Source organism: Pyrgilauda ruficollis, unplaced genomic scaffold, assembly GCF_017590135.1.
Source record: "Pyrgilauda ruficollis isolate IOZ18807 unplaced genomic scaffold, ASM1759013v1 scaffold15, whole genome shotgun sequence".
Lineage (NCBI taxonomy): Eukaryota > Metazoa > Chordata > Aves > Passeriformes > Passeridae > Pyrgilauda > Pyrgilauda ruficollis.
In genome coordinates this window covers 12,603,704-12,617,287 of record NW_024513654.1, presented here as the reverse complement: position 1 = coordinate 12,617,287, position 13,584 = coordinate 12,603,704, and the positions used below count along the sequence as shown (strand labels likewise).

At 43.3% G+C, this 13,584-nt stretch overlaps 1 protein-coding gene across 3 annotated transcripts in view; it reads left to right on the top strand.

The window, feature by feature from the left end:
• SUFU (SUFU negative regulator of hedgehog signaling) overlaps positions 1-13,584 on the top strand; it is a 90,900-nt gene that overhangs the window by 5,472 nt on the left and 71,844 nt on the right. For all 3 annotated transcript variants that reach the window (XM_041461353.1, XM_041461352.1, XM_041461351.1), the window contains exon 2: positions 2,277-2,411. In XM_041461353.1, the coding sequence (XP_041317287.1) occupies positions 2,277-2,411 (135 nt within the window). The remainder of the gene's footprint in view (positions 1-2,276; positions 2,412-13,584) is intronic.

Genomic DNA, 13,584 nt, shown 5'->3' with positions numbered 1-13,584 from the left:
AGATGTCTGCCTTGCCTGGGGCTGTCCTAGGCAGGACTTGCCATCTGCATCAGACCTGACAAGTATGTTTGAGTAGCCCTAGGGAAAAGCATGTACCCATGGAATAGTTCCTGTCCCAAAAAGGGCAGTGTAGAGGTTTCTCTTGTGTGTTGTCAGTGTCGGAGTGCCTGTGTCAGCAGTGTTCCAGCATTGATTGTTTGACTTTTAAAGTGGTACTAAGCCCAGTTTGGAAGCAGGTTTTCTTTATGTAGAAGATGCTGGTTGCTTAGCAGTGTTCCCTTCACTGCAAAACCCACACAACTGCTCTGACCGCTGACTCACCTCTCATGCTGGTCAGTGCATGAACCTCTCTCACTCCAGAGTCCTCCCAGTCCAGTAATAATTGTGTGTGGCTGCTGCTGGTCACTACCACTCCTCAAGGGTAAGTGACCATCCTGGCTGGAATTGCTTCCATCATGGATCCCTGGGGGGCTGAGCACTGGCCAGGACACAGGTGCTGTGCTCTGAACAGAGCCACCTGGATGGGTGTTTCTGGTAGAGACCTCAGCCTCCAGTGTGACCTGATGCCAGTGAAAGGGAACAGGTGAGAAAAGGTTGTCGAGGGGACTTGTTTTTTCCCCAAGTGTTTCAAACAATTGCTAGATTTTGAAAACAGGTTTTTTCAGGTGTCTGCTAAAGATCAGACTCAGCTCCATCCTGGGGTCTGACACATTTTCCTGTGTTTGCTCACCAATCTGCCTTTTATGCCACGAAGATCCACTTGTCATACGAGGGGGCTGCATTGTTCTGATGTAGCCTTTGACAATGGACACCTGTGCCACTACTGGGGGTGAGCTGCTCATCCCCTCTGTCCTGCTCCAGTATCCTGGGCTGCATCCTTGACTGACCTGCTGGAGAAACTGTAACTGGTCTCAGTCACCACGATGGCCTTATATGACTTAGGAGGGGGAAGCTGTCCTGCATAAAGTCAGTCATGTCAGACAACTGCTCTGTTTTTTTGCCAGCGGCAGTAGGAGCAAGGCAGCACAGCACACCTGTGGAGAGGCCTTTTAATGCACCAAGCTGATGAGCTGTTTTGTACAGACTTGATAAGGTTGGGCAACAGGAGGAGGGCAGAGGATATAAAATAGTGTCTCACTGTCGCTAGGGCTGGATCCATCTGTCCAGCCATGGAGACTGCATATCATGATACACAAACCCTCAGGACAAGTGAAGGAAACACAGCCATGCCGTGCAACCTGCAGACGATTGTGTCAGGGTCTAAACAGACATTAGACATGAGAGGGGTTGATGTGTAGAATCATTTGTTCCAGTGAATGGGGTCGTGTGAGTTTGGATTTTCTTGTTTGGAGAAGCTGGGAGTTTTACTTGAAGACACAGTGTGTTGTAGGCACAAAGTAGTTAAACAGCTGCTCAGCTGTGCCATAACTGCTTGTGGTAGGTGTTTTGTGATTGACAAGGCAAACAGCAAAACAGTCCAGCATGTTCCTTCCTTCAGCAGGGAGTTGTCCTGTCTTTGCTCTGACAGAGGTGACGCGAGTGGCAGGAGGATGTGTTCTGCTCTCTGCTGGCACACAGCCTCAATTCCCTGTGCCTTGTAGCAGGAAGGGTGGCTGCAGACTTTGGTGGTTGCTGTGTAGTATAACCTGCCTTAACTTTTGAATTATGTTCTTTTAAGGAAGCCATTCTAATGCTGATGCAGAGGGTACAGTGGTACTTTTTATTTATTCTTGGTTAGTGCAAGTAGTGTATTTTTAGAAATTTTGCTGCTAGTTTTACTTAATCAATGTTTTTCTCCTCCACTGTTTGAACTATTTTGTTTGTGTTCAGAAGTATGGATTGCTGTCCTCAAAATGTAGTAATTTCAAAATCTGCTTGGAATAGCATCACTTTTTTTGAGGTATGTGCCTCTGGACTGAATTAAGAGTTTGCAATGCAGATACAGCCATTGCTCTTTTACTAGTACGGTTTTTCAATTTTCTCTGTGTTTTGTGGAAGCTTTAATATGATTTTCCAGAGGTTTTTATGCTTTAACATTAAAAACATTTTTAGCATGTTGCACACGTGTACTTTGTCTTCCTATGCTCAAAGCTTTCTGGATTTAACCTAACCTTTTTCCTCATTCTTTTTTTTTTTTTTTTTTTTAGAGGTAATTTAAATGTTCTAATTTTTGTTTTAAACCAGGTCTTTGTACAACCTCTTCTAGCACCTGGGGAGACTTACCCTTTTTCTTGAGTGAACTAACTTACATAAGAATTTTTCTGGTTTTTATGCAGGTTGGGAGGACCTGACCCTCTGGACTATGTTAGCATGTACAGAAACCTGGGAAACCCAGCACTGAATGTTCCTGAGCACTGGCACTACGTCAGCTTTGGGTTAAGTGACTTGTATGGAGACAACAGAGTACACGAGTAAGTGTCATTTAGGCTCTGTAGCTGTGTGTTGACTTTTGTGTTGCATTTTGGGGGTGTGTAGGTAAAACCCAGTCCTGCTGCTCATATTATTTGAACAGCTGGTTTTCTGTTGAGAACACCCTAGCCCTGGTCTCAAAAAAGATGACGTATGCCTGTTCTTGCATGTAGAACACATTCTGTGTTCCCCTCTGCAGGCTTTGAATGCAGTGTATTTCCTTTCAGTGTCAAGTTGAGTGGGGTTTTGTTTAAATTTGTTTTAACTTGTTGGGAAATTTTCTTTTAACTGTCTGTTCTTGTTGTGTTTTTCACACTCTGTAATCTGTTATGGTCGTACACTTAAATCCTGACCCTTCCCTGTGCATGTTAAATGCCTTCCTCTGGAAAACTGCTGTAAGGGCATTTTTGCTGTTGCTGGCACAGCAGTGTTACTGTCAGCAGACTGCCACTCTGGTGGCTACAGTATAAAGTGCCAATTTGTGTAACAGAAGCCTAAAACTCTAATTGTTTGACTGTTTTTTCTCCAGTAATTAAATTATTAACTTAGGTTGTCGGTATGAATGGTTTCTAGCAGGAACTTTGGATTAGACCAAGCAGGCAGCATGAGCTAACCCTATTCTTGTCTTTCATTAGCTGACCTTACTCCTTAACTCCAGTTCAAGTGAGTAGCAGTAGCCAAGCCATCCTGATTTTGGGGCTGTGAACATGGCCTTTTAACCAGTCAGAAATGGCACAATGTTTCTGCTGTCGCTGTTTTCCGAAACTGTCTTTGCACTGTGTTATAGTTGCAGGATAAATGTCCTTGATGAATGGTGCAGCAAAGGCTCCAGTTTGTTCACACAAGCTTTCCTCCTTTTGTTTGTCTTGGTTAAGATTCAGCCACCAGGTTTTTTTCCATCCAAGTTCTTTTCTTGCAACAGCAGCTGTTGGGCAGTTTCTTTAACTTTAACCATTCCTCAAGGCAGTTTCTCCTGGTTTTTTTCTCCTTGTTTTTGTGATTACAGAACTGCTTTTCAGAAAACAGAATGTTTTCTGGAGTTTATACAGGACCCTAATGTCACAGAGATCTGCCTGGGACATTTAAGCAACCATTAACAACAAATCCCAATCAATAGTTGCCGGGGCAGAGGAAAAGTAGGGCAAGTGAAAGAAATGAAGCTTAAGGCTTCCTTCTCTCCCAAGAGATCTTAGTGTGAACATGTAGGCATTCACATGGTGCTTTTGTTCATAGATCAGGTGTGTTTCCCTTGTCTCTGTGTGGCTGGAACAGCGTCCTCAGCTCCACAGCACTGTGTCCTTGTGTCACTTGCCCTGAGATGTTCAGCTGTCTGCAGTCTGTCACCTTTAATTTGGCCTCATTCTTGGAGCTACAAAGCTTAATAGTATTTGTCCTGTTGAGTAGATTGGTTCTACCTTGTGACCAAAAGTCTTAATATACAATTATGCATGTGATAGAGCTGTCAAGACCTACACATCTCCTAAACACTGAATCTGAAGTTACCAGGTAGTACGTGAGCACTGTAGACTGGATGAGAGAAGATTTTCAAAGGAGCTGAGCACTCACCAACAGTTCTCACTTCCAAGAGCAATTGCTGTTTGCTAAAACTGCTTTGGAAATTTGATGGCTGTTGGAATTGCACGTCACCAGCCCAGCCCTGGGTGCACACTGTAGGAATGTGGTGGATTTTCCTATGCACTCAGGAGGTTCTTGTTCTCTGACAGGGAATTTAAAAATGCTTTATTTAAGAAAATATGTCTCTTTTCTTGAAAGGCTTTGGAATTCTGCTGTCCCAAGTGAGGTGTGCTGTAGAATGGTTGGCAGGAGCATGGGGTTGCAGGGCTGTTGTTTAAATCTTTGGTGTATTTAATTTAAAACCAGTGTGGCACTCTGCTCAATTGCCCTGGCCTCTGGAGACAGGAAAGGGTTTGTATTTTTTTTTGTTTCCTAGCTGTCTACAAAGAGTGCAGAGCTGGATCTGCTTGTGACAGTCAGCAAGGTTCCTACAACAGGGATGTGCTTCTACAGCCTTGCTGTCCTTCCTACTTTAGAAAGGGAAAGATAGGATTGCCAAAGGTCTTTTTAATTGCCTGGTTTGGGTAACGTGTAGCTTACTTCTTGTGGACCTCTCATGGTAATACAGTACAGTCTAGAACAATTATAATGCAGTACTAAATGAAAAGGACTTTTTCATTTTTTTGAGTGAACTAACACTGAATTGGAGGCCCTGTATTTTTATTTATAATGGAATAGCAAACAGATGTAGCAAATAATGTGAAAATGTTGACTTTAATTTATATTTTTTAATAAGAACCTGAAAAGTATGAAGTAGAGCTCTCCCGGTGCCTCCTTGTTGACAGATTTATTTTCAGTTAAAGCAGCACTGTTTCCTGCTCTGCTTACGTATCAGCTATACTCTGCTTACAGAGCCAGTCTGGTTTTAGGAATCTGTAGAAGAAAATTGAAGAAATCTAAGAATTTCAAAAAGGAAACCTTTTTCATTTAAAACCCCTTAGTGTTTCATGGTATAATGGCAACCATGACACCAGCTGTGCTGGGCTGATAGCTGTAAAAATCCTAAATCATGATGTCATGACAGTGTTAGGGAACCACAGGCCTTTCAGTGGGATTTCATGCCAAGCTGCTTGCATGGAAATAAGTCTCTCCAGTTGAGCATGTTGCACAACTTGAGTGGCAGCAGAAATCCTTCCAGGGTGTTTTTGCAAGTTATACACCATTTTTAGCTTTTTCTATCTTCTTTCTAATCAAAACAGATGTGTGACTTCTTGAATCTATTCAGCAGGGTTAAAGTAGGGCCTTTTTTTCAGACTGTTCTTGCATTCTGAAGAGATTCTGCACTGCAGTGGTGAGTGTGTGCAGCCTGCTGGCAGGAAGCATGTGGCCAGTGCAGTTGTGGAAGAGGAGATGCTGAGTCCTGCACTCTTCTCCACCCCTTGCTGGCAGCCACTGCCCACAGCAATGCCAGCAGCAAGGAATGTGTCCCTGTGTGTCTGCACAAAGCCAGTGCCTCAGCTGGCAGTTGCAGGTTTGTGCTGTGACGCCAGCCATCAGTAAGGTCAAGGGACAGATCATTCCTGCAGTTTACAAACGTTATGGTGACTTCTTCCTTGGTGGAGAACAGGTGCACAAGGAAGGCAGCATCAGCAGGTGTAGTTGGACTCAGATTCCCTCAGTGGAATGCCAGCTTCAGCTGAGTGCTGCCTTTGCAGTAACCCTCGGGAATCTCTGACCCAGGAGGCAATGGGCAGAACCTGATGCATAGGAAATTCTACCTGAAGATGAGGAAGAACCTAATTACTGTGTGGGTGACCATGCAATAGAACAGATTGTCAAGAGAGGCTGTGGAGATACTGAAGAACTGTCTGGACACAATCCTGTGCCCTGTGCTCTGGGATTACCCTGCATGAACAGGAAGGTTGGACCAGATGATAGTGGTGCCACAGTGTTTGCCAGCCCCAGATTGTGCTGGCACAGGTTTGTAGAGCTGTTCAGGGACTAAGAAGAAAAATATGTTTTTCCCAGACTGGGTTCTGACTTCAGTTTGCTCTAAGGCCAAGGTATGAATCTCCACTTAACTGTTCTGTAGTTTGAGTGCTCATTTTTTTTCTTAACACTTTAATGAAGTGCATGGAAAGTGAAAACCATGATGCTATAGAATTCTTGAACACCTTGAATAGTCTTATTTGTATTAAAATTGCAGGGTTGTAATTCAGAGCTGAAATAGAAAGTAATGCTTAAATTATGGATAGATTGAGATAAGATTTTTATTTGTGGTCTTCCCACATCCCACAAAGTGACATGCCAACTGTGCTTTGATGTTTACTACATCAGCTTCATACTGACAAGGGTGGTGGGGTTTGGGGTTCTTTGGTTTTGTTTTCTTCCCTGGCCCCTAGCCAGGAGCCGAAGTGCAGTATCCATTTGCATAAAACCAGAGAGATTACAGCTGCCTTCATCTCTATTACAGATGCAGGGTACCACCTGCTGAGACAACAGGTTCCAACTTGCTGTGGTCCTTTTGATTTGTGCTGCTTTCCATTTGGATCAGGAGGGAGCGGTGCATGCCGGGATAATGTGTTGTCTCTGTGGGTGGTGCCTCCCTATTAAAGGTGAGGGTAAGCATGAGCCTTTCAAGATCTTCAGTCCAGCTTGTGTTCTGCTTCCTTGTATAGATCCTCTGAATGACCTTAACTTGTAAAAGGGCAAGGATGCTTGTTAGAGTTGGGAGGAAGAAAAAGGAGCGCAAAAGTGGATCAGGTAACCAATACAAGGCTTGCCGAGGGGTGGATGTTTTCTGGAAGGCTTTTTCTGAGTATAATAGGAGTTTGAAAAGAGTATTTAGAAAATAGCCTGGAAGTTGGAACGAGTGCTCTCTTTCTTTTGAGTGCATGCTGGCTTCTCCTTTGAACCTGCATGAATGTAGGATGGAGTGGTGCTGACAGCTATCACTTTAGTGGCCTCTTAGTTCTGTAGCCTTTCATAAATTTAAAAGCTCACTGCCCTCAGCTTGCCAGCCTTTAGCCTTAAATTTTGCTATTTAATGGGTCCCTAAGTGCTTTATGAACCACATGCCTAAAGCACTGCTGAAATATTACACCAAACTCCAAGGTAACTGAATGCTTTTAAAATGGTGGAGAGTGACTCTGCCCCTCTTTGTTTTCATGATAAAATAGAGGGTCTTTTTGTAAATTAGAGAGAGGTGGTAGATCCATATTGCAGATAAGATTTGTGAAGTTCAGCATGTCTACCTTGAGAGATTGCTGGAGGTGGAGCATCTGCCCCAGCTAAAGGAAATTACATGGAAGAGGATATCAGTGAGCATCAGTTTAGGAAAGCAGTACAAGAGGTAGAATTTGGAGGAGAGAGAGTCCAAGGTGGGCACCATACTCTGGACTTCCTTTTTCTTTCCAGGTCTTGTTTGCCTATCAAAGACTAACCCCAAATGTAATGCTTATTTTTTCATTTGGTCTTCTGTTTGAGGCAGAGGGGAGAGGGAGAGGCCATAGAATAGGGAGTTCTGTAACAAAAAAAAAAAAAAAAAAAAAAGAAAAAGAGTGTTTTCTTTCAGTGATAGTTTATTTGAGAATCTGTCAGGGTAAGAAATAGTAGTTTAGCTACACAGCACAATAAAATCTGTCTTTTAATGGATTTTGTTTGTGATTACATTTTTTTCATACCTACAAAGATATGAGTTAGAATGAGCTTTTCTTAAGATACTTTTAACAAGTCTCACCTGTGTGGATTCTCTGGAATTACAGGTGTGCTTCTACTGAAACTGTCTTACTGGGAACACCTGTAGATCATTCTCTTCTGTCTGGCTATTTGTTTTTGCATACTTTGCAGAAATATGACATTTTTGGGGCAACTCTTGCTCTGAAGGACTGGATTGATTTTGACCAATGAGTTCAGACATTTTAAAGAACCATATGCACAAGTGTGATCATGTAGGGTTCAATTCTTTATTTCCCAGACAAAAAGCTCCAAACAGTTAAACCAAGCATCATACCTATTTATGTGTCCCACGAGAGTGTCCCTCCGGTGGCTGCCATGCACCAGAACCCTCTAAGGTTTGTGTTTCACTGCTGGAGGCAGACCTCCCCTGAAGCTATGGTCACTGCAGGGAAATCTGATTTTCCCTCCTCCAAGGCACAGTGCACTTGGCTTCCAAATGTCACTTGCTGGAGGTGGTTAGTACCCTTAATGAAATGGAAGATGTGGGCCACCTACAGAGAGCAGCCCGCTTTGTGCTGCGGTCTGTCTGTGTTTGCATGCAGGGGTTGTGGGACGAGAGCACTCTTGAACTGTGCTAGATTTGGAATGGTTTTTTGAAGCATTGAAGGAAATCCATTTAACGTTTACAGCACAGTAGTTGAATTTACAAGAAGGACTGTTTTCAATAAAAAAAAAAAAAAAAACACTGAAAAAGATTGGAAGAAGGTTTAATGCTGAGCATTGAAGGCAAACACCACTTCCTGTTCGATGGTGTGTTTGCTTCCTGTTAGGATGAGCCTCTTGCTGCCAGGCAGGGGAAGGGGCATAGTGCTCAAACTGGATGATTTTATGGGGTTTTTTTGCCAGCAGAACTTCCACATTTATGATCTTGGCACATTGGAGGAGAGTTGATCCGAGACATGTCTTCCAAGTTGGGTTAGTGCTGAATGATGTGGGAGAGTCTGCAGGCTCTGCTCTCCCAGCAAGTTCAGTCTGACAGGAAGAGAAGTGACTGGGGATCAAAGATTGCTGTATATGACAAAGATCTGTTCATGATGTTTTAAAAATCAAGAATTAAAAAACAGCTTTTTTTTTTTTCAGTGAGACATGAAGGTAAAAGTATTTCTGAGTGGTGCAGTCATTCCAGCTGTGAGATCATTGACATTTTTTAATCCATTTGCTGCCTGGAATAGGGATACTAAAAAAATAAAGGTTTGAAGAAATAGATCCAAATGCTGTTATTCATACCTAATCCCCTTTGTTTTTTCCTCAGTGCATTTTTAGTGTTGGGAACATGCCTTCTTGACTAGTACTAGAATAGTGCATGTTTCTTGATGAGTCAGTGGCTACAATTGGCAACAACAAATTACCACTGATAAAATTACCAATTTCATGTGAAATTTGAGCTATTGGTGTTTCTCCCTTCTATGCTATGTGGTGATGACCTAACTCAGCTGCCTCTCTACTGTCATCTCAATTTTGAATCAAGGCCCAATAGGCAGTGACACCAGGCTAACAAAAGAGGGCTGCAAATCTTGGTGGTCTCCCATTCAGATGGTATTGCCTTCCTTGGACAAAGGGGTGAGGAGGGCTCCTGAGTGCCACTCTGCCTCTCGGGATGGTAAACAAGGAACGGATCACTGGCGGGAGGCATTTTTTCATCACTTGACAAAGCTGGGTAGATGGGATACCACCTGACAAAGGGCTGAGGTTTAAAGGAAGATTTTGCAAGGGCTCTTAAGAACAAAAAGAAAAAAATAGGCCAGAAAACTGGTTTTTTCAGGATGTAAACAGGGTGGGCGGAGGTGAAGGGGGACTCTGCCATTCTTGGGGAGGTCTGATTTAAGCTCAGAGGATACAGACAAGGGAAGGAGGGAAGAGTGCACAGATGGCTCATTGTTTTGTCTAGCTCAGCATTCTTGTACTGCCGAAGTGAAGGGCAATTGTTTTAAAATCCTTTTTGCAAAAAGTGCTCTTTGCTTTCCAGCTATCCCTGGTCCCTGAGATGCAAACTGTAAACCAGAGGGACTGGTCTTAAATGCCCATTTGTTTTGGAGGGTCAGTCCAAGGGGCCCTGGGCAGTTGCTGGGCAGCAAGGCATTGCTTCTATAAAGGAATGGGGGGAAAAGAGTACTCCTGGGAAAAATGCACTGCAGCATTTGGGGAGGAGGCGAGAACAAAAGGATGCACACAGAGGGGCTGATGCAGACCAGTGTCTGGCTTGGGGGCCTTTACCAAAGCTATGAATTGTAGCATGAAACTGGCACATACCTTACCTGCAATGAGGTCTGATGTACAGTATAGTTTTCTTACAGTATTTCACTCATGTTTTTGTAGCAAATAATTCATTAGTATAAAGAAATACTGCCATTTCTGTACTGTTATTCTTTCTACTGCTCTAGTTGCACTGGCACAGCTCCTTCCCCTCCTCCCCTGTAAATTGTTGTGGCCTTTCTGGAGCAGGGGCCTTTTTTGGCATAGTCGACAAAAATAAACCATAAAGGCGGCTGTTGTTATGAATAAAGCTCAACAGGGGAATTTTACCAGTAGAACTACAGCAATATAATTATACTGGTAGACTAGTTACAGTAAATTTCCTCATGAAGACAAGCTTTAAGTTGACATTTCCTAGCTAAGTTGAATCCATATGTATAACCTTATTACGCAAAAATAATATGTTTCTGGGCCTTGAATTCCTTTTTTACCCAGAAGAGTAACATTAAGCAGAAAAGCAAAGAATTTAGTGCTCAGAGATAGATGAGGGATTTTCTCTAACAAATTGGTTGTGATGAGCTGTATGCTGACCTCTGTGTTTTTTATTGGGCAAGTTATTCCTCCAAAAGTGGTCAGGAACACAAGGAGAGTGTTCCTGCTTGCTGCACTCAAATGTAAGCAGTACTGAAATATGCTGTAAATTGATATGTCTCTCCCAACTTTGCTCCTGTTTGAAACACAAGCTGAGCTATTTTGCAGTTCCCATAACTGAAGTGGTTTGACTGAGAAGTAAAACTATTTTGCCACTATTAAAATTTTTGGGGGCAAGCCTGGAGCCACTGAAAGGATGGTGAGGGAATGACACTTTCTTTCCTCCTTTGTTTGATTTTTAAGAGGCAAAGATATATTTTATCCTTTTGGACATTGTCTTACAACAAATGAAATTCATGTAACATTCACAAGCCCTAGAAGTTTCAAGTGCTTCAAAGGAAAGATAGTCTTGCAGGAGAAGCTTAACACTTAAAGGCAGATTAAAAAAAATATCTGTGGTAGACTTTTCATTGCAGATGTCTCATGTTTCCCTTTTGGGAATCTTTCACCAGCAGTCCAGTGCTTTCTTTTCCCTGGAATTACAGCTCAAGCTCCAAGATCTTTTGCTGCCTGGTTAATTGATTAAGATCTCTCATGGTGCTCATCAGTATATTTTTAAGTGTACCCTTTGCAATGAAATGAGGCTATATAACAGCTCACCAGGGAAGGCAGAATTGTCTGGGTTTCTACAGCTGATGAAGTGAAAGATCAGGGATTGAATTTGAGATCCATCAGGATTGGAGAGACATAGATGGGTTTAGGTTGGAAAGGACTGTAAAGATCTAGCTCCAATGCCCACTAGACCAGCTTCCTCAAAGCCCCATCCAGCCTGGCCTGGAACACTTCCAGGAATGGGGCATCCACAGCTCTGCTGGACAACCCTGTGCCAGTGCCTCACCACCCTCACAGTGAAGAATTTCTTCCTAATACTTAATCTAAACCTACTCTCTCAGTTAAAAGGCATGCCCCCTTGTCCTGTCACTTCATGCAGTTGTCAAAAATCTTTCTCCAGCCCTTTGGGCACTGGAAGGTCTCTCTGGAGCCTTGTCTTCTCCAGGCTGAACAGGCCCAGCTCTCTCGGGCCTGTCCCCAGTCCTCTGAGCATCTTCATTGCCATCCTCAGGTCTCGCTGCAACAGATCCATGTTATTTTTAGGATGGGAGTCCCAGAGCTGGATGCAGCAGTCCAGGTGGGATCTCACAAGAGCAGAGTAGAAGAGCAGAACCACTTCCCTCAGCCTGCTGGCCACACCTCTGGTGGTGCAGCCCAGGATGCAGTTGACTTCCTGGGCTGCAGGCGCACCTTGGTTCACATTGAGCATTTTCCCAACCAGCAATGCGTGGCTGCCTGTTTGCAGGCTTTTGGAGTTCGGGCTCCTAAAAGTTCCTGAATAACTCTCTTTTATGCCCCAAGTTAATTTATTGCACAGCTGAGAACTTAATTGTACGAGAGTCCTAAAAATGTCCTCATGGATACGCTAAAGTTGCATTTTGTATGATTTTTCTTAAGGTATGTTCTTTAGCCAGCAGAAAAGTAATGGGAGACACCAGTGTTTATATTCTATGTAACATGCTGGAGTCCTGATCCTCGCCTGAGACCTTTAGGCAATGCTGAAAAATACTAACTGTAGCTGTCAGTGGCTTTGAGGTTTTTTTCATATTCTTTCCAGCCTCCCGTACTGCTTTTGAAAGGCACTTTTGTTATGCGAATAGGTTCCTCCCGGCAGCTGCAGAACTTTCCACAGTAGGAGCTAGGAAGGAGCCAGCAGACACTGCAAGGAAAGTTGGTGCCCTTTTCCCGGCTGCTCACCAAACACAGCAATACTGCCCTTCCCAGCCATGCTGGCTCAAACCAGCCCTTTGCTAATGTTCTCTTGCCTGGTGAGGTTCACCAGGCAAGAGAAAAAGCTGAGCCTTTAGGTGAAGTTGTGGAGATGTATTACCATTCTCTGTCTATCAGAGCTAAGGATTCAGATCCAATAGGAAGTGGGATCCCTGTGCAGATGGAAGTTTGTCTTCTCTAATGCACTGTGTCGTGCAGTGACTGTGTGCTTTGTTGGCAGAATCACCTCCAGCTCAGGCCAAATGAGAGCACTGTTCTTCTGGGCTTTGTAGAAACGAAGGATGAGTAGCTCTGAAGTGCAGCATAAATAGGCAGCTTAAGTAAGATGTTACAGATCTTGATAAGTTTTCTTTTTCATTAGTGCCTTCACTCTTGATCTATGAATGCAATAGTAAATCCTTATTGTACTCCTAGCTTTTCTTTCCAGATCCTTTCAGTGGGCATTAAGATGATGGAAGTCTGCTGCAACTTCCCAGGCTTTTGCAGTGAAACTGTTTGCACTTTCTTTGTCAAGAAGCACAGCCTCATTTGTGGTGCTGGTTGTGGTGGTTCAGAACCTGCTCTCAACACCTTACCTGGGCTGGGACTGATTCTGCTGGCCATGAAGTGGAAAGCCAGAGTAGCTCTGTGGAGAAATGTGTGAGCCCTTGAGCTGAAACACATGTCAGTAGTCTAGTTACTTGATTACACATTTTTAATAAGTTGCTTCATGAAATCATGAAGAGGAACCAGTTTGGTCTTGTCAGTTTAGTTATAACTGTAATGCGAGAGTAAACCATCACCTACTGGTACAGGTATAGCTACATCCAGGCACCATAAAATAGGGAAAATAAAATGTAAACTGCCCTCATATGAACATCTTTTGCTGAAGCAGGGAGTGACATATCCCATGCAACCTCCTGTTTCGTATTTGGTTGTTTTAGTCATTTCCCGTGTTCTGTATTTGTCCATGCTGTGCAGAATGTGGAGTTAATTTCCCAGCTTTTGTGACCTTGATAGATGGAGCATATAAGCATTTCCTATATGATGAGTGTGTCACATTACTCTTTGAACAGGGAACTATCATTATTTACATCTGAGAATCAAATCCCTAAGTAACTTGTTGAGGAGGATGAGAAGTTTGTAGCAGACAGGAGGTTCAAACTTAGGTTACCTGGATGCTGTTTGAGCACTTTCAGAGTATTCTGAAGTTTCCTGTTAACAACGAGGCAGATCGATCCCTTTGGCACCGATAAGGCCTTTGCAGCCTTTTGCCCTTAATCTGCAACCACTATCCCTACAGGTGTGACCGTATGT